Consider the following 17,846-nt stretch of genomic DNA (forward strand, 5'->3'; position numbering starts at 1 on the left):
AGTTATTTCACTGCTCACTATACATTGTTATCACATATAACTAGACCCACTGTTATTATTTAAACGTTTGTGATCATTAATTTCAATGATTTTGGATAAAAAATGATTTTTAGATGATGTTGCTATCATTAGATAATTTACAGTTTCCCATAGACTATAAGGCTATATATAAAATGATAGAATATTAGGGCCACAGAGGGGAAAAAAACACAAGTCATAATATTGTAACCAGTTGTTTTAAAGGAGGACAGTTGTTAAAATGACAGATGTGGGGCATTTCGTGAAATTGTACTTCAGTATGGTTTCATAAACAAAGACATGCTGATGTGCCAGAATATTAAGTATCACATTGTCATAAGTATCAAAACTGTAAAAACAATATGTAGCTTTTCTGCAGAAAGAACCAGCCTCATAAATTTATGACTTTATCCTTTTTCTTCAGTGTGGCCCTAGTACTCTGTCATATAAACAAATACACATTCCATATGAATATAAAAACACAATGTGTAACATTATGTTCCTTTATTGAATAAGGACAAAACAAAGCAGGTAAACCATCAGCTCCTTTCGAAACTGAAGTCACAGTGACTCTACAAGATGGAAAGCACAGAATCCAAGCATATTATACAAAATGATACATACACATTCAAAGGTCTGTATATAACACACCCTGCATGTCTGCACACTAAAATAAATGCAGGACAAATCCATACACATCAACTGAACAGACAAATGAATGGATGCAGTAGCCTCCCTGCAGCCTTGTATTACACACAGTATACCGCACAAACATCATAAGAGGCCAAATTCGTCAAAAAACGAACCCAAAAAAACCCAAATTCCTCTGCCACCGCAGGACATATTTAACCAAAATTGAAAGCACACATACTAACTAAAATAATTCAACACATATTGGTCCCTCAGCAGCCGACCACTGTCGTCATCAGGGAAGATTGCCGGATTGTCCCAGTCCATGGCTGGTGGCACTCTGGGGGCCCTCTCCTTCCTCAGGCAGGCCACATTGTGGAGGACAGCACAAGCCACAGTAATATCACATGCCCTAACAGGGCTGACCCTTAATTTGTGAAGGCAGTGAAAGCGTGCCTTCAGGAGGCCAAAGGTCATTTCAACTCTGGCCCTGGTCCTGGCATGGGCATGGTTGTAGGCCTGCTGTGCTTCCTGGGGGTCTGTGAAAGGTGTCAGGAGAAAAGGCTGGCAGCCATACCCCCTGTCTCCCAGCAACACACCAGAGAATTCACCTGTCAACACAAAATCTCATCATTACTACCTCATAAACACAGTGATATTCTTGACACAGCCATGATGGTTATAAATAGGGGTTGTGTGGCTTACCTTGTGATAGGCACTGATAGATTTCAGAGGCCCGAAAGATTCTGGAGTCATGGACTGAGCCAGGCCATTTTGCCACAACATTGCTGATCACACAGTCAGCATTGCAGACCATCTGAAATCATAAGATGAGGAATATTACACCAATCAATGCACATCACTGGCAATGCAGAGTGTTCGTCAATGGACAATATCAAAAAGTTATGTTCACCTGAACATTAATGCTGTGAAAGGATTTCCTATTCACAAAATCAGCCTCATGGGCACCTGAGGGGGCTTTTATACTTATGTGTGTGCAGTCCACTGCACCAATGACATTGGGGAAACCTGTCACACAAAGTAATGAGTATCCTACTATGTGTTAACAGTTGTCCTGTAATTTGTAGATCCTCTTACCTGCAATCCTATAGAACTCCTCTTTGATGTCACAGAGTCTTCTGTGGCCAGGGAAGGAGATGAAGACATCTGCTAATGCTTTGATAGCCAGACACACACTCCTTATTGTGCGGCAAATTGTGGCCTTGTTCAGCTGTTCTGCATCCCCCACTGAGTACAGGAAGGCTCCACTAGCAAAAAAGCGCAAGGCCACACAAACCATTTGCTCCACACTCAGTGCATGGCTCCGTGCAGTGCGGTGCTTAATCCTGGGACCCAGTAGTCTGCATAGATACCTGATGCCATCTGCAGAAAACCTGTATCTTTCATATAGATGGTCATCAGGGAAGGCCAGTGGGTCCAACCGGTCCCTGAAGACACTTTCTCGCCTGAAGGCTCTCCTCAGCACAAGTGCTTCTTCATCCACCACATCTCGCACGAATGGGCATGCCATTGTCAGAGCAGAAAGGAACACACAATTTTGGGCCTTCATATAGGCTAGTGGCCACACCTGGTGCTGGGGGGGTGGGCAAAAGAGGGCGATGCCTTATAACGATGACTTGGTTGTACTGATTGCTGGGAAAATAAAAAAAACCTTAGAAAGATGCCACCGTCCTGTGTGCTCACAATAAGAGCTCATATGTCATGGCTCACTTGACTTTACGAGAATATACCTAATTTTTATTTTGAGCTGTGTCATCTTCTTGGAGCTGGGGGAGGAAAGAAAAATAATGATTAATACATTTGTGTTACAGTTAGCATACAGTGTACATTGAAGGCATATCTCACCTCCCTCTCAAGTTTTTTTATTTCAAGGTCCAGTTTCCTAATTGTCCTCTTTTTTATTTCGGACTCCAGTGCAAGATTTTCCATCTTTTTCTTCTTGTACTGAATGTCTATGTCTGCCAGTTCTATTTGGCGCCGGAGGTGGTTGCCATACAACTTTCTGATAGCTTGTGAGCTCTGTGAACACAATACAATTAGCGCAGCTGGAATTTGGCAGGATGTGGTGTCCTTTTATTAATACGCACTATGTTGCCAGGCTGGTTTTCCCACTGTATAGCATCTGGGTCCTGTAAAAGAAATTAGATTTTTTGATTTTGATGAGGACTCCTCACCATTGTAGAGTAAATAGTACTTTCACAGTCTTAACATGATACCTCATGCCTTCTGGAATCCAGAGAGATGGTCTCCTCCTCATCATCGTCTCCATCATGTGCTGTTGCTGCTGCACTGGGGCCTTCACCCTATCACATTTAATCGGATTCATATTGAAGCTAGTAGACAAGACATGCCAGGCCTACAGTATGCCTTTGATGGAGTACTCACTGGATCAGCATCGTCTGGTGCTTGTGCTGGTGGCTCTAACAGGAACACAGTGCTGCCAGACACTGCAAGGCAATAGGTAAACCAAAGTCAGACAGTCCAAATTGATTCAATATGAATGTGGTTGTATCCCATGTAGAGATGGAAGGACATACCTTGAATGAAGCGGGTGGCATCTTGGGAGGAACCTATGCTCGTCTCTTTCCCCCCAGGGATCCCCTCTAAGACGGGCCTGCCTTTATTTAGCTCCAAGGCCATGTCCTCTGCTGGGGTAAGGTCAGCCTTTGGTGACCCACCACCCGTGCCTTGTCTGTGGGTATTCTTTTTCACTGCTAAAACAGTACAGACAATGTGTGAGCAGGCACCTTCTGGGTACAATATATGCTTGTGCTTTGTTAAATATTAGTCAGGGACCATACCATTCTGCAGAATGTTCTTGTATTTGATTTTGACCTGCTGCCATGTCCGTTTTGGCCCGTTCATGTTTAATCTACACACACACACACACACACACACACACATTTAATGGAGTCACACTGCAAAAAATTACTTGGTATTTTTGTCTTGTTTTCAGTAAAAATATCAAAAAATTTATCATAGCTTTATACAGTGTGATGGAGTTACTTTACACAATTTCACTCATATCTGCAGTGCATTTCAATTAAAAATTTAACCGTTTCATAATTACAGTACAACTGCATTTTTGGAGATGTGAATTAAATATTTGAATTGTAATTGTGATGTTTCAGCAGAGCGGTGAGTGTGTAATTGTGCACTACTTACGCATTCAGGCGGTCTGCAATACTTTGCCACGCTTTTTCTCTTTGCTTTATCACTGTGGCGGTGTTGCCTTTCTTCTTAATTATATCTTTTACCTCCTCGTATGCCTCCATGAGGATTTGTGCTTCCGACGGGGAAAAGTACACGGCTCTAGTTGCCATGGTAAATCAGTTAATCTGTGATCTGTGGCGGGGTCTATTTGAGTGAGCCGTGAGCGCGCACCTATCCAGGATTGGTTTCACCTGGCTTAATGAATCCGTGTCTGCTCATCCTGGCTTGGTCTTTGTGCAACCAATTAAGCCTGGACGCACATGTTTTGGCTTCATTGAGCTCAGCTGAGTCATTTATCCCGGATGTCTTAATTCTACTTTTGTGCAACAGGCCCCTGGCCATTCTGAACCTTTTCACCTTTAACCCTTGATCCTATTGGTGGTTGCTGACCTGGGAGGCGGAGAGTTGAGAGGAGCTGCAGAAGGCAGGTCAGAGTGGACTGCTGCCACGGTGGCCGCAGGGGTCAGAATCAACTGACAGACAGAAGAGGCGGAAGAAAGAGAAAAAAGGGAAAGGACACCAAGAAGAAAGAGAAAAGCAGGAAAAAGTTAGTAGAAACTCCTAATGTGAGAGAGAAATTGTTGGAAAACATCAGTGGAAAAAGAGACAGAGAAATTGTCATGCTTACAATGAAGCTCTTCTTTTACTTCCTATGATCTTTTGGCAAGTAGATCGTTTATCATTTATCATGCGCAACAAAACTGTTAGAGGAAGAGGGAAATGGTAGGTACCATCTGGGCCTGGTTACAGGAGGCAGTCCCCAGGAGCATGACCTGCCGGGTAATCCTGCCTGTGGTGGAGCTGGAACTCAGAACAACCAATCAGCTGGCCTGTTCCTGGAGAGGCAGGGATGGTGATCTGGAGACAGACAGACAGAATTGTGGTGGTCTCACTAGGCATTGGTAGGCAGATAGGTGTTTGAGATTGTGATTCTGGTACCTGGGGCACCATGCAGTTGGCTGCAGGGGGGTGAGGTGGGGGACTGTCTGTTACTGTGTGGCTGTGTCTGTTGCAGGGCTGCTGTCTGCAGCATGACGTATTGCTGCTGGGCAGCGTACATCTGCTGCAGGTACTGAGCTGCCATGGTCTGGGTTCTGCTGTGGATGGCCTGCTCGATAGAGAGACACAGCAGAGACACACTACTCATATTGTGTAGTGGGGGTGCTTCAGTGACTTCTACACAAGACAGACCTGAACTACTCTCACCAGACCTGATGACTAATTTTATCTTCCAGAACTAATGTCTCGTCTTAAACTCAGCCTGAAACGGGTTGGATTCTAGGCATGTGGACAACCTGGGTTTGGTCACAATAACATAGACTACTCTTATGCTTAGAAAACTAGACTTTGCTTGACATACAGATGTGGTTTAATTTAACACACTGACGGAAGCTGTCCTCCCTGGCTTCCTGTCCCCTCTGGCTTCCTGTCCTCTCTGGCTCCCTGTCTCCTCTCTCACCTGAACAACCTGTCTCTCTGTGGGGGTGGTGCCCAGAGAGGTGGGAGGGGCATGGCTGCATGGGGGGGTGTGGTGCTGCTGGCTGCCTTTGTAATGGTGATGACCACCGATGTGATGGCATTGGTGGTAACTGTGGTAACTCCTGTGGTGCAGTGACAGTAGTCCCATTGGTCTCTCCTCTTTCTCTTCCCTCCTCCTCTGTCTCCTCAGGGCTTTGTCAGTCCATCACTCTGGTAACACTATTGTCTATATCAATGGGCCAACTGAACAGAACACACAGAAAAACCTCTGTAACTAAACATGATGATTTGATGATGTGGTATGTATTATTTTGAAACTAGAACATTTATATATGGATGCCTACTTTGTTCAGTAAAAAAAAAAAAGTTTCCCTTCTTCTGTATCCCTGAAAAGAGGGACTGTAATTTAGCTCATAAATTGCCTCTTCATATAATAAATCTAATCATAAGTGCATATCTAAATGACAACATTTTTGAGCCGGTTGTTTTTTAATAAAGTTCTAAAGTGAATGTCGGACTACACTTGACGGATTGGGCATATAATCGCTGTAACTAACAGATGAGATGAGGATTGCTGGACTAGACCAAGACAGAGTTCTCCTCACGCCCCCCGTCTGCCCCATAGCCTATGCGGCTATAAATCTACAGATTGATAAGTGAAGGGTTCCTATGTCCCGTACGCATATTCTGTCGAATCGTTTCTTAAAACTTGAAGAAAAATATGAATTTACATTTCTATACGCAAACGGAATACACGTACTCATACAAATAATAATAATGGATAGAAATATGGATATGAAGGCTGTCTATGCCCCTGGACACTGGTAGAGTATTTGTCTCAGTCATAAATAAATCTTAGCAAAAGTTTAATATATTATTTGAATGAGGTTTGTTTAATAAGACGAGCTGTAGCCTATTGTTGTATGTGATTAGGCCTACTTGACATTTCAACTGTCCTATTTCATTAATTGAAAGATAATGACCAGCCCAAATATCAGAAACATTGGCTTATATAAATGAGTAATGTTACTAAAATGAGGTCGACCTTATCTCGGCCTATTCATATTAAAATGAGGTCGAGCTTATCTCGGCCTATTCATATTAAAATGAGGTCGAGCTTATCTCGGCCTATTCATATTAAAATGAGGTCGACCTCATCTCGGCCTATTCATATTAAAATGAGGTCGACCTTATCTCGGCCTATTCATATTAAAATGAGGTCGACCTTATCTCGGACTATTCATATTAAAATGAGGTCGACCTTATCTCGGCCTATTTATATTAAAATGAGGTCGGGCTTATCTCGGCCTATTCATATTAAAATGAGGTCGACCTTATCTCGGCCTAATCATATTAAAATGAGGTCGACCTTATCTCGGCCTAATCATATTGTTGGTTTGCCTTTTCCCCTTTGATCTGCTGAATTTTCAAATAAATTATTTAGTAAATTTTTTTGAATAATATATAAAACTTTTTATTATTTTTTATATTTTTTACCTTTAGTTATCTAGGCAAGTCAGTTAAAAGAACAAAATCTTATTTTATAATGACGGTCAACCCCGGACCAAACCCTTCCCTGACCCGGATGACGCTGGGCCAATTGTGCGCCGCCCTATGGGACTCCCTATCACGGCCGGTTGTGATACAGTCGAACCAGGTTCTGTAGTGACGCTTCTAGCACTGAGATGCAGTTCCTTAGACTGCTGCGCATCTCGGGAGCCCCCCCCCCCCCCCCCTGATTTTCCTCCACATAACCTTGACATTTTCCGTTTCCAAATCATCTGAATTCAATAGCCTATAGCCTAAAATATATGCAATAAAGTGCAATCAGATCTGAAATGTATTTGATAAAGACTGCAATTTGATGTCATGTTGATTACTCACTATTCATCATGTTCATAAAAGACCGGAAGAATTTGAAAAATATAGCCTTATAAACCTACCGAATTGAAGTTTTTTCAGCATTTGAATTGTTGAAGGAAATTTTAAAGAAAATGTATTATAAAAATCACACAAACCCTCAAACTGGCCTAGTTTTAAAAATGTTACATGTAATTTTGTGTAAATAAAGTAGCCGCGGCCTACTTTAATTTGCTCCTAACAGTTTGCTTAAAAAGGACCATTCGAGACACAATAGACTGCTGATATTTTTGATTTAACCTTTGTTTAACTAGGCAAGTCAGTTAAGAACAAATTCTTATTTACAATGACGGCCTTGTTCAGGGGCAGAACGATAGATTTTTACCTTGTCAGCTCGGGGATTCGATCTAACAACCTTCCGGGAACTGGCCCAACGCTCGGCTACCTGCCACTAGGCTACCTGCCACACACATTAAGTATGTTCCAATTCCTGAAGCTCAATGTTTCATTTCCACACCTGTGTGTAGGATCTCTTCTGCTGGACAGACAAATTATTCCAACCCATATAGCCACAACCATGCACTGACGAAAAGCAGACTGGTGAAAGTTAGACACATTTTCATGCAGCGATAGCAATGCATCAAATCCATTTTGGAACTTAAAAATCTATTCGAACAATTGTTGTTAAATCATGTGCAGAATGTACTTCTAGACTTGGGTAATTCATGCATTGGGCTACAGTCATCCCTTTTATCGCTGCATGTGCAGTGCTGGCAACCATAGGCTCTAGAACGCCCCATGTATAGTTTATCATAACGATTATTTATGTATTCATTATTTCAAAATAAAATCGTCTAACAATTCCTTTATAAGTAATCTATTAGTCTACATAAAATATATTTAGTTTGGGCATCATCATCTAGTTCCTTGGCCAATTATATGGCTGCCTATAATAGCTCTATATATCCATGCACAACCGTTCACCTATCACTGCTGTTACTAGACCTGACCCATGGCGAAGTGGCTGAACAAAACCCTGCGGTTTCAGACTGTCACAATCATGTTCTGAATGCGTCAAGCATTAGAACCGACGGAATGAAAACCTAGACACAGCACCACCTGCAGTGTGGGAGGACCATCCACAACAGAGCAGAGGTCTTTACTGTAAAAAGAAATGTTCCTAAAAAAAAATATATATTCTCATTTTGGAGACAAAGTCAAAGCGTTTACAGCCATTATCACCACAAATAAATGCCTCTAATTTATATAGGCTACTGTATCAAGAAATTGCTCAAATTGCATTTCAATCTTTATTGCTTACCCACCTTTTGAATAAAATTAGGCCTACATTAAATGATTTAACACAACATATCCTTTATTGCTGAATTAACTGTGTAGCCTAATAAATGAAACAGTCTACTCTCAAGTCACCATTTAGTATTTTGCACCATCGGTTTGCATCATAGAATAGACTAACGTCCTCAATAGGATATTGTCTTGTGTGCACATGATCTGTGTGACCAGAGAGGCTTTGAGAATTAAGCCCTATAGCTGCCATGATATAAAACAAATCACACACAATTTATCTTCTGCAGACTCAAAAAATGTTACCATGGCAACAATTTAGATTAGGCCAGGAATAGCGCAGACAGTTTTTATAGACCTATGACGAAGACTGAGAGTAGGAGATATACAGACTGTCCAATTTACAAGACATCGTCGTTTTTAATGACCTGATATTGTGTTCTTCTGCTCTGGGAGAGATCAAAAGGTTCTATTTTAGATGTAGAAAATAGTAAGTGCTCCTGTTTTCACAAATACATTGCACAATTGAGAGTGCACAAGGCGCATGCCATAGGCTAAGACTCCAATGTATCTTATTTGTGAGCCTATATACAAATATTTCTGTGTCTTTTTGTGGGAGCGTTTGAGAATTAATGCAAGCAAAATCATTCAACATGCAACAAACAAAAAATGTCAAGGTTTACTGGTAGTATGTATTGCAATACTAGGTATTTGTATGTCCACTAGGTGACACAAGACTCGGGAAAAGAGGCCACAGGTTTTCCAGACTTCATAAATCATGCTGATGTTGAACAGAGAACTGCTGGTATCTGTAATTCATGCATCATCGTGGATTCTGTATGACTGTAACGTGGTCTAGTTTTGTATGGCAAAAATAATACCAATCTCTATTTCCAAAATATGATTTTCATATCAATAACTCCATTTCAACTTCCACATATTTTGTAGAATTGAAATTATATGTAGAAATGGCAATATACAATGTAATTCCCAAGGACCCCACAAAGGTCTAGCCCGCGATCAGGATGACTCGTACGAGGCAGGTCTGATTCTGGACCGAATCAAATGTAGACTATCCCCCCTCGCATTTCAGTTAGTACAATCGGAATGCTGGCGAACACATTCATTTTGAAGTATTGTGTTGAACTGAAAATGTACTCATTGTCTATCATTATAATATATGAGATTAACATTATTTGCCTTGTATTATATATATGTTTTATCTACAAAATATTGTCTGCGATCAGTGTATCTTCTTGTTTAGTTTGTTGATTGAAGTAATTAGTTGCCCCTCTTACATTCCGCTAATGGATTCGTCCGTCGTGAGGCCTTTACAGTAGTAGGGAGTGTTGTTTGGCGGATTCCTTCAAGTTTTACATTACTTTATGTCTGAATTTTGTAAAATTAAGAAAGCGCCAATTGTTCGTTTCCATAACTAGTCAGCTAGCTAATTATTTTATCTATCGATATAGGTACAGAAGAGGGTTTAGGGTGTGGTACACAGCTAAGTTAGCCGCAGTAGGAAGGCATCTTCAGCGAGCGGAGTGTCCGAATCTGAGAATTTATAATGCCGACGTTGCGGGACAGCAGCATGTCTCACCCCGGCGAGAACCCGTACCAAGTCCGGGTAAAAGCTTACTACAAAGGGTAAGTACACAGTTAGGGTTTGCAATTTGTTTTGGGATTAAACAAATCGTTATTTGTCTCGTTAGTAACTTGGGCTAGGCTTTATTAGCCAGATAGTTAGCCAGGTAACGTTAGAGAGAAACTTGACAAGCAAGTGGAACTATCCAGACATGTAGCTAAGCTGCTAGTTTAGCATACAAGTTATTTATCTCAAATCAATTTTAAGCAAGTGAAACTCCCCCCCATTGTTTCATGGCTTAATGGCTACAGGTTCTGAGACATGACTTAACTAACTGAGACATGACTTAACTAACGTTACATTGAACTTAGTTAGAGGCTAGCTAACTGGTGTTGGCGATGAAGCAAGCTAACGTTAGCTGGATGTTTGATTCTTGTCAGGATCCTCATAGCCAGCTATTGAAGCTTGTGTGTTGTCATAACTGGACTGAATCATTTTACAGCATCTTATGAAGTTTTACATTATTTTGAAGCATTTAAGTAATCCCAGCCATTGATACCTGAATTTACATTGAATAACCATTTTTTTTTTTTTAATTGGCAGTAGATTAGAGAGCCTATTTTGAGATGTCACTGTTTGTGGTTCAATTATAGCTAGTGAATGGTGATCAGTAATTGTATCCAAAGATGGAAATCACTTGTCAAACACAGATGTTGCCGAACACTCCTTGTGTGATGGCGAGTCTGTGATTGTGGTTTTTCCCAGAGGGAGTCTGGCCAAACGTGTATTACCAGTAACTTCTGCCAGACCTGTTGTATTTCATGCTAAGTCTACATAGCCGCCCAGCCAGCACTATTGTCCCTAGGTATTTAAACGAGTTGTTTCTGGAAACAAAACATCCATACTATTTCTGAGATGACCGCCTAGGAATGTCAAGAATTTGGGGAATCTGGTATGAAGCATTTGAATTGGTTTGTCAAGTGCAGGGACATGCCACTCATTATTAAGGCTAACTAGGCTTTATATAAGCATTGGCTGTTCTATACATTTGTGAATGAACAGTGGTAAAGGCAATCATATTTTAGTGGAGAAAAGCTTGTCTCTGTTAGCCTGGATCCAAGCGGCATAGTAATGTTTCACTTCATGTTGAAGCAGAACAATTACGTTTGGATCCAGGCAAGGTTCTACATCCCTGTTGGCTCTCATTCGAATCGCATTTCTGATTCTAACCATCAGTCCTATATACAGTTTTTGCTGTACTTCCTTGTATCAGTCATATACTGTTTCTATGGCTCTGCTCTTTATATATGCTTTCATACTGTCCTATAATAATGGCCAGTTTGACATAAATACACAGGGCCACTTGGCCTCCAAACCAGAGGCAGGATTCCTGAGGAAAGCAGGTTGAATGGTTGACAGAGAACTAGGGTCAGCGAGAGAAAGATATTATTTTCCTCTCTTGGTAAGTAGGCAGTGCCTGTCTTTTATAGCAGCTCTCTGTCTGCATCAGTGCACAACACAAAGGCCTGATATGTGTCCCAAATGGCACCCATTCCCTATATAGTGAACTACTTTTGACCAGGACTCTGGTCAAAGGTAGTACACTATATATGGAATAGGGTGCCATAGGGGTTCAGCCCCGGCTTTGTAAGAGGAAGTATTCAATAAAAGCCCTCCAAGCACATCACATCAGGCACAAAGCTGTCAATTCTCTCTCTTCCTTCCCACCATCTTAGTTATCATAATAGCCTGCTAACCAATGGCTTTAAGTGCTCACAACAACAACCGTACCCTCTATGCCAGAGCTATTCAACAACAGCCACTGTACCCTCTATGCCAGGGCTATTCCACAACAACCACTGTACCCTCTATACCAGGGCTATTCAACAACAACCACTGTAACCTCTATACCAGGGCTATTCAACAACAACCACTGTACCCTCTATGCCAGGGCTATTCAACAACAACCACTGTACCCTCTATGCCAGGGCTATTCAACAACAACCACTGTACCCTCTATGCCAGGGCTATTCAACAACAACCACTGTACCCTCTATGCCAGGGCTATTCCACAACAACAACCGTACCCTCTATACCAGGGCTATTCCACAACAACAACCTTACCCTCTATACCAGGGCTATTCAACAACAACCACTGTACCCTCTATGCCAGGGCTATTCAACAACAACCACTGTACCCTCTATACCAGGGCTATTCCACAACAACCACTGTACCCTCTATACCAGGGCTATTCAACAACAACCACTGTACCCTCTATGCCAGGGCTATTCAACAACAACCACTGTACCCTCTATGCCAGGGCTATTCCACAACAACCACTGTACCCTCTATACCAGGGCTATTCAACAACAACCACTGTAACCTCTATACCAGGGCTATTCAACAACAACCACTGTAACCTCTATGCCAGGGCTATTCAACAACAACCACTGTAACCTCTATGCCAGGGCTATTCAACAACAACCACTGTACCCTCTATACCAGGGCTATTCCACAACAACCACTGTAACCTCTATGCCAGGGCTATTCAACAACAACCACTGTAACCTCTATACCAGAGCTATTCCACAACAACCACTGTACCCTCTATGCCAGGGCTATTCAACAACAACCACTGTAACCTCTATGCCAGGGCTATTCCACAACAACCACTGTAACCTCTATACCAGGGCTATTCAACAACAACCACTGTTCCCTCTATGCCAGGGCTATTCCACAACAACCACTGTACCCTCTATACCAGGGCTATTCAACAACAACCACTGTACCCTCTATACCAGGGCTATTCAACTATATTCTTAAAGGGGCCAGACTTGAATATGGCCAGATATTTTCTACATGGGATTACTCTTCCTAAGACTGGTTTAAAAAAACAATACACAATTAGAATCTTAGAAAACTATTTTATTTAAATGACATCTTGCTAAAAGTTTATTTGAAGTGCTTTAAGAGTAAATCAGTGCATCAACTTTTTTGAAATAATGGAACACATTTGTACTTATAACACAGTGTATTGTACGTACATACATTCATCTTTTGTTTGGATTTATCTTATTTAAAAAATTAAAAAATAAAATAATTGCACGTAGGAAACATGGCATATCTCCATTGACCAGCATCACATTCTGTTCAAATCTATTCAGTTCAGTCTTTCCTGTCTTAATATAAGAAACACACACACACACACACACACACACGTGTTTCCCTTCTAATGGGAGAAATTGCACTGTTTAGATTAGGGAAATAGCAGAAAAGTTTGGCAGGAGTCAGGGCAACCCACAGGCAGTGATGAAGATTCAGGTTTGACAAGGAGTAACAAGTGTTAATTTTTCTGGAATTCATGTAGGAGAAGCTGGATCCACATGTGTATGTTGATCAAAACATTGTTAAAAGAAAACACACCAATGCTCTTACGTTTGGGATTTGATCTGCAATAATATGCTCAGTCCAAAACTTCACACAGACCGAAGCGCGTGCCTCAGATCAGCTGATGCGTACATGTCTACTAACTCCAGCTGTAGGAGACCCTCGTCGAGTGACGTCAGCGGTTTTCTTGTCGTGGCAATCGTGGACAAAAGCAACTATCTCCTCCCTAAACTCACATACTCTCTTGAGAGAATTACCCTTGCATAGCCACCTAACATCATGATGATTAGCAGACATGTCTTTCAGCAGACTACGAACAAGCCATGTTGCAAGCCAGATGTTAATCGGATAAAGTTTAGGATAGGCCTAACGGAGTCCATGGTGTTTTTTCAACATACCGCTGAGTTAAGTTCGGTGTAGTGATCTCATCTTCGTTAAAAGAACTGATAAGCGGGAAGACGGGCCCCTGTACTCTGCCCGCTGTAGATGGAGCGCCATCTGTGACAAGCAGGTTAACTTACTACAAATCCAGTCTCATTGAACAAAGGAGACCATTTTCTGAAAAAGGATCTCACCAGTAGTGTGTCCCTCCAATGGCATGAAGCCGAGCATATCCTCCCGAAAGCACTCTCCATAAAAAAATCTCACAAATAAGCACAACTGTTCAATGTCAGTAGGCTTCTCCACAGCAGGAGACATTTACCTCCGCGATTTGCAGTCTGCCCAAAAGAGTTTCAAAAAACTTCCATAGCTAGAACTTCGATTCTCCTTGCTGTTGATGTGTTCGACGGGTTTATTTTTAATCGATGAGATCATCTGATTTCTCACCTTGTCGTCCGTGGTTACCTCCTCATTGCAGCCAGCATGCATGCACTCTTTTACGTTCTCAGTGTCCGTAAAAGGTCTCAAATTTTTTCCCTCCCCCTAAGTGTCCAAGCCACACAGAGAGAGGCTGGCATAGCCTTCTCCCGTGTGGAGCCAGATCGCACTATATAGGCCTATCCTAAACTTTATCCGATTAACATCTGGCTTGCAACATGGCTTGTTTTTCGTAGTCTGCTGAAAGACATGTCTGCTAAGCATCATTATCTACTTTTACATCATGATGTTAGGTGTAGAGGTCGACCAATTTCAATTGGAATGGAGATTTAATTAGGGCCGATTTCAAGTTGTCATAACAATCGGTAATCGGCATTTTTGGACACCGATCATGGCCGATTACATTGCACTCCACGAGGAGACTGCGTGGCAGGCTGACTACCTGTTATGTGACTGCAGCAAGGAGCCAAGTTACGGTGCTAGTTAGCATTAAATGTATCTTAGAAAAAACAATCAATCTTAACAATCACTAGTTAACTACACATGGTTGATGATATTACTAGTTTATCTAGCTTGTCCTGCGTTGCATATAATCGATGCGGTGCCTGTTAATTTATCATCGAATCATCACCTACTTCGCCAAACGGGTGATTTAACAAGCGCATTCGTGAAAAAAACAGTCGTTGCACCAATGTGTACCTAACCATAAACATCAACGCCTTTCTTAAAATCAATACACAAGTATATATTTTTTAAACCTGCATATTTAGTTAATATTGCCCGCTAACATGAATTTCATTTAACTAGGGAAATTGTGTCACTTCTCTTGCGTTCTGTGCAACAGAGTCAGGGTATATTCAGCAGTTTGGACTGCCTGGCTCGTTGTGAACAGTGAAGCGAACTGTGAAGACTTTCTTCCTAACAAAGACAGGCAACTTCGCCAAACGGGGGATGATTTAACAAAAGCTCATTTGCAAAAAAAGCATAATCGTTGCACGAATGTCCCTAACCATAAACATCAATGCCTTTCTTAAAATCAAAACACAGAAGTATATATTTTTAAACCTGCATATTTAGTTCATGTTAAATTCATGTTAGCAGGCAATATTAAACTAGGCAAATTGTGTCACTTCTCTTGCGTTCATTGCACGCAGAGTCAGGGTATATGCAACAGTTTGGGCCGTCTGGCTCGTTGCAAACTAATTTGCCAGAAATTTACGTAATTATGACATAACGTTGAAGGTTGTGCAATGTAACAGGAATATTTAGACTTATGGATGCCACCCGTTAGATAAAATACGGAACGGTTCCGTATTTCACTGAAAGAATAAACGTTTTATTTTCGAAATGATAGTTTCCGGATTTAACCATATCAATGACCTAAGGCTCGTATTTCTGTGTGTTATTATGTTGCACATATTGCACTTTTACTTTCTTCTCCAACACTTTGTTTTTGCATTATTTAAACCAAATTGAACATGTTTCATTATTTATTTGAGGCTAAATTGATTTAATTGATGTATTATATTAAGTTAAAATAAGTGTTCATTCAGTATTGTTGTAATTGTCATTATTAGAAATTAATTAATTTAAAAAATCGGCCAATTAATCGGTATCGGCTTTTTTGGTTCTCCAATAATAGGTATCCGCGTTGAAAAATCATAATCGGTCGACCTCTAATATTGACCCGGCTCTGCTCGTCCAAGGCTGTTTTTTAAATTTATTTTGGCCTACATCTGAATCAACTGGAGAGTTGGGTGTCGACTTGTGAACAGCAGGCACATAGGCTTCCCTCCCGCAAAGTACGAACAGGTACTTCTCAGTCCACTCACTTATGAATCAGCGATTATCACCATCCACTTTTATTTCCTTTTGAGTTGAGGGGACATTTTGTCAGCTTACATTCTCTGTGCTAAATGTTTGTAAAATTTTCTAGCCAGCTTGTAAAATAGCTTGGCTGAGGCGGCGGACTGGTACAATGGCATTGCCAGATGTTTGCAGCTCCGATTGGCTGATGTTAGCAGCACTGATATTCTGTAACTGGTACATTAGGTGATATTGATTCACAGCGTTAATGGGCAGAACTACAGTAAAAATAAAAATAAATGTTATTCAATTGGCTCAACAAAAATATATGTTCAGAATTGATCAAAGGGCCATTTTTATAAATGGATAAATGTGCTGTATCTGGCCAGCGGGCCACCAGTTGATTAGCCCTGCTCGATGCTATAATTGTTTATGAATGTTTTAGTTTGAGAAGTAGCCTAATCTTGTTGCTAGATTTAATTACAGTTAGCGGTCAAACCACTCAATTTATTTTGCTCGTAATGGGGCTGGCACTTAGCTAGGCTGAACTGTTTATGGTATAGTCAATCTCACCATGTTATGATTCAGTTGGCCTTATCATTGAGCGGTCTGTCTTTATGACCGTGGTTATTTGGGTATTGGAACAACCTTACCCTCCATTCTATTCACCCTGATCCCAGTGTGTGTGTGTGTGTGTGTGTGTGTGTGTGTGTGTGTGTGTGTGTGTGTGTGTGTGTGTGTGTGTGAGAGAGTACCACAGCAAGTTCTGTAGCAGCTCAGTGGATCAGGGTGGGTGGGTGGTGGTGGGATTCCATGTCTCCCAGCAGTAACACAGTGACAGAGAGATGATGGATGTTCCTAGGTGTGGTGCCTGGGGAGAGGGGTACACTGACCAACCTCCGTGCTGGAGTGACCGATGATCTACCCGCCCAGCAGCAGATGGGGCTGCCAGGGTGGTGTACCTACGCTCATGGCCAGGATACATCCAGGGGTCACTTTAGTTTTCAAAAAACAGACCATAAAAAAATAAAAACATGTTTTCATGTTGATAGTCAGTGTTGTTTTTGCTTCAATAGAGTGAGATGGGGCATGAACTATAGTTCATAACGCATTCGGTAGAAAATAGTTTTCATCACATGACAACAGAAAATCAATTTAGTCTCAAATAAATTATGGAACGTGTTCAATTTGGTTTAAATAATGCAAAAACAAAGTGTTGGAGAAGAAAGTAAAAGTGCAATATTTGCCATGTAAAAAAGCTAACGTTTAAGTTCCTTGCTCAGAACATGAGAACATATGAAAGCTGGTGGTTCCTTTTAACATGAGACTTCAATATTCCCAGGTAAGAAGTTTTAGGTTGTAGTTATTATAGGACTATTTCTCTCTATACCATTTGTATTTCATATACCTTTGACTATTGGATGTTCTAATAGGTACTTTAGTATTGCCAGCCTAATCTCAGGAGTTGATTGGCTTGAAGTCATAAACAGCGCAATGCTTGAAGCATTGCGAAGAGCTGCTGGCAAACGCAGGAAAGTGCTGTTTTAATGAATGCTTACGAGCCTACTGCTGCCTACCACCTCTCAGTCAGAGAGGTCAGACTGCTCTATCAAATCATAGACTTAATTATAATATAATAACACACAGAAATACGTGCCTTGGGTCATTATTTTTTATTTTATTTTTACCTTTATTTAACTAGGCAAGTCAGTTAAGAACAAA

General features: G+C 41.2%; 2 protein-coding genes and 1 pseudogene across 2 annotated transcripts in view; 1 reads left to right on the forward strand and 2 right to left on the reverse strand.

The window, feature by feature from the left end:
* LOC139551382 (polyhomeotic-like protein 3) overlaps positions 1 to 5,509 on the reverse strand; it is a 13,055-nt pseudogene extending 7,546 nt beyond the window's left edge.
* LOC139550185 (uncharacterized) lies at positions 15 to 4,365 on the reverse strand. Its single transcript, XM_071360887.1, has 10 exons — positions 3,471 to 4,365; positions 3,207 to 3,383; positions 3,055 to 3,116; positions 2,886 to 2,972; positions 2,757 to 2,798; positions 2,515 to 2,688; positions 2,400 to 2,435; positions 1,747 to 2,301; positions 1,354 to 1,465; positions 15 to 1,259 (listed from the first exon to the last, which is right to left on the reverse strand). The coding sequence occupies exons 1-7, from the start codon at positions 3,571 to 3,573 to the stop codon at positions 2,400 to 2,402; spliced, it is 681 nt and encodes a 226-aa protein (XP_071216988.1). The 5' UTR covers positions 3,574 to 4,365; the 3' UTR covers positions 15 to 1,259; positions 1,354 to 1,465; positions 1,747 to 2,301.
* Positions 5,510 to 9,827: 4,318 nt separating the features above from the next.
* The window catches only part of LOC139550191 (protein kinase C iota type-like), a 54,158-nt gene continuing 46,139 nt past the window's right edge, over positions 9,828 to 17,846 (forward strand). Inside the window, exon 1 of the mRNA XM_071360896.1 lies at positions 9,828 to 10,173. Coding sequence (XP_071216997.1) covers positions 10,094 to 10,173 — 80 coding nt within the window. The 5' untranslated portion in view covers positions 9,828 to 10,093. The remainder of the gene's footprint in view (positions 10,174 to 17,846) is intronic.

The sequence above is a fragment of the Salvelinus alpinus genome, chromosome 23, assembly GCF_045679555.1.
Source record: "Salvelinus alpinus chromosome 23, SLU_Salpinus.1, whole genome shotgun sequence".
Taxonomy (NCBI): domain Eukaryota; kingdom Metazoa; phylum Chordata; class Actinopteri; order Salmoniformes; family Salmonidae; genus Salvelinus; species Salvelinus alpinus.

What these genes read in the sequence shown, in the direction of transcription:
- LOC139550185 (XM_071360887.1), bottom strand. Translation starts at nt 3,573, where the DNA reads ATGTGTGTGTGTGTGTGTGTGTGTGTGTGTAGATTAAACATGAACGGG. An exon ending in TGCCACCCGCTTCATTCAAG is followed by an intron (nt 3,117 to 3,206) that starts GTATGTCCTTCC and finishes ATTGCCTTGCAG; the next exon opens with TGTCTGGCAGCACTGTGTTC. An exon ending in TGGATTCCAGAAGGCATGAG is followed by an intron (nt 2,799 to 2,885) that starts GTATCATGTTAA and finishes TTTCTTTTACAG; the next exon opens with GACCCAGATGCTATACAGTG.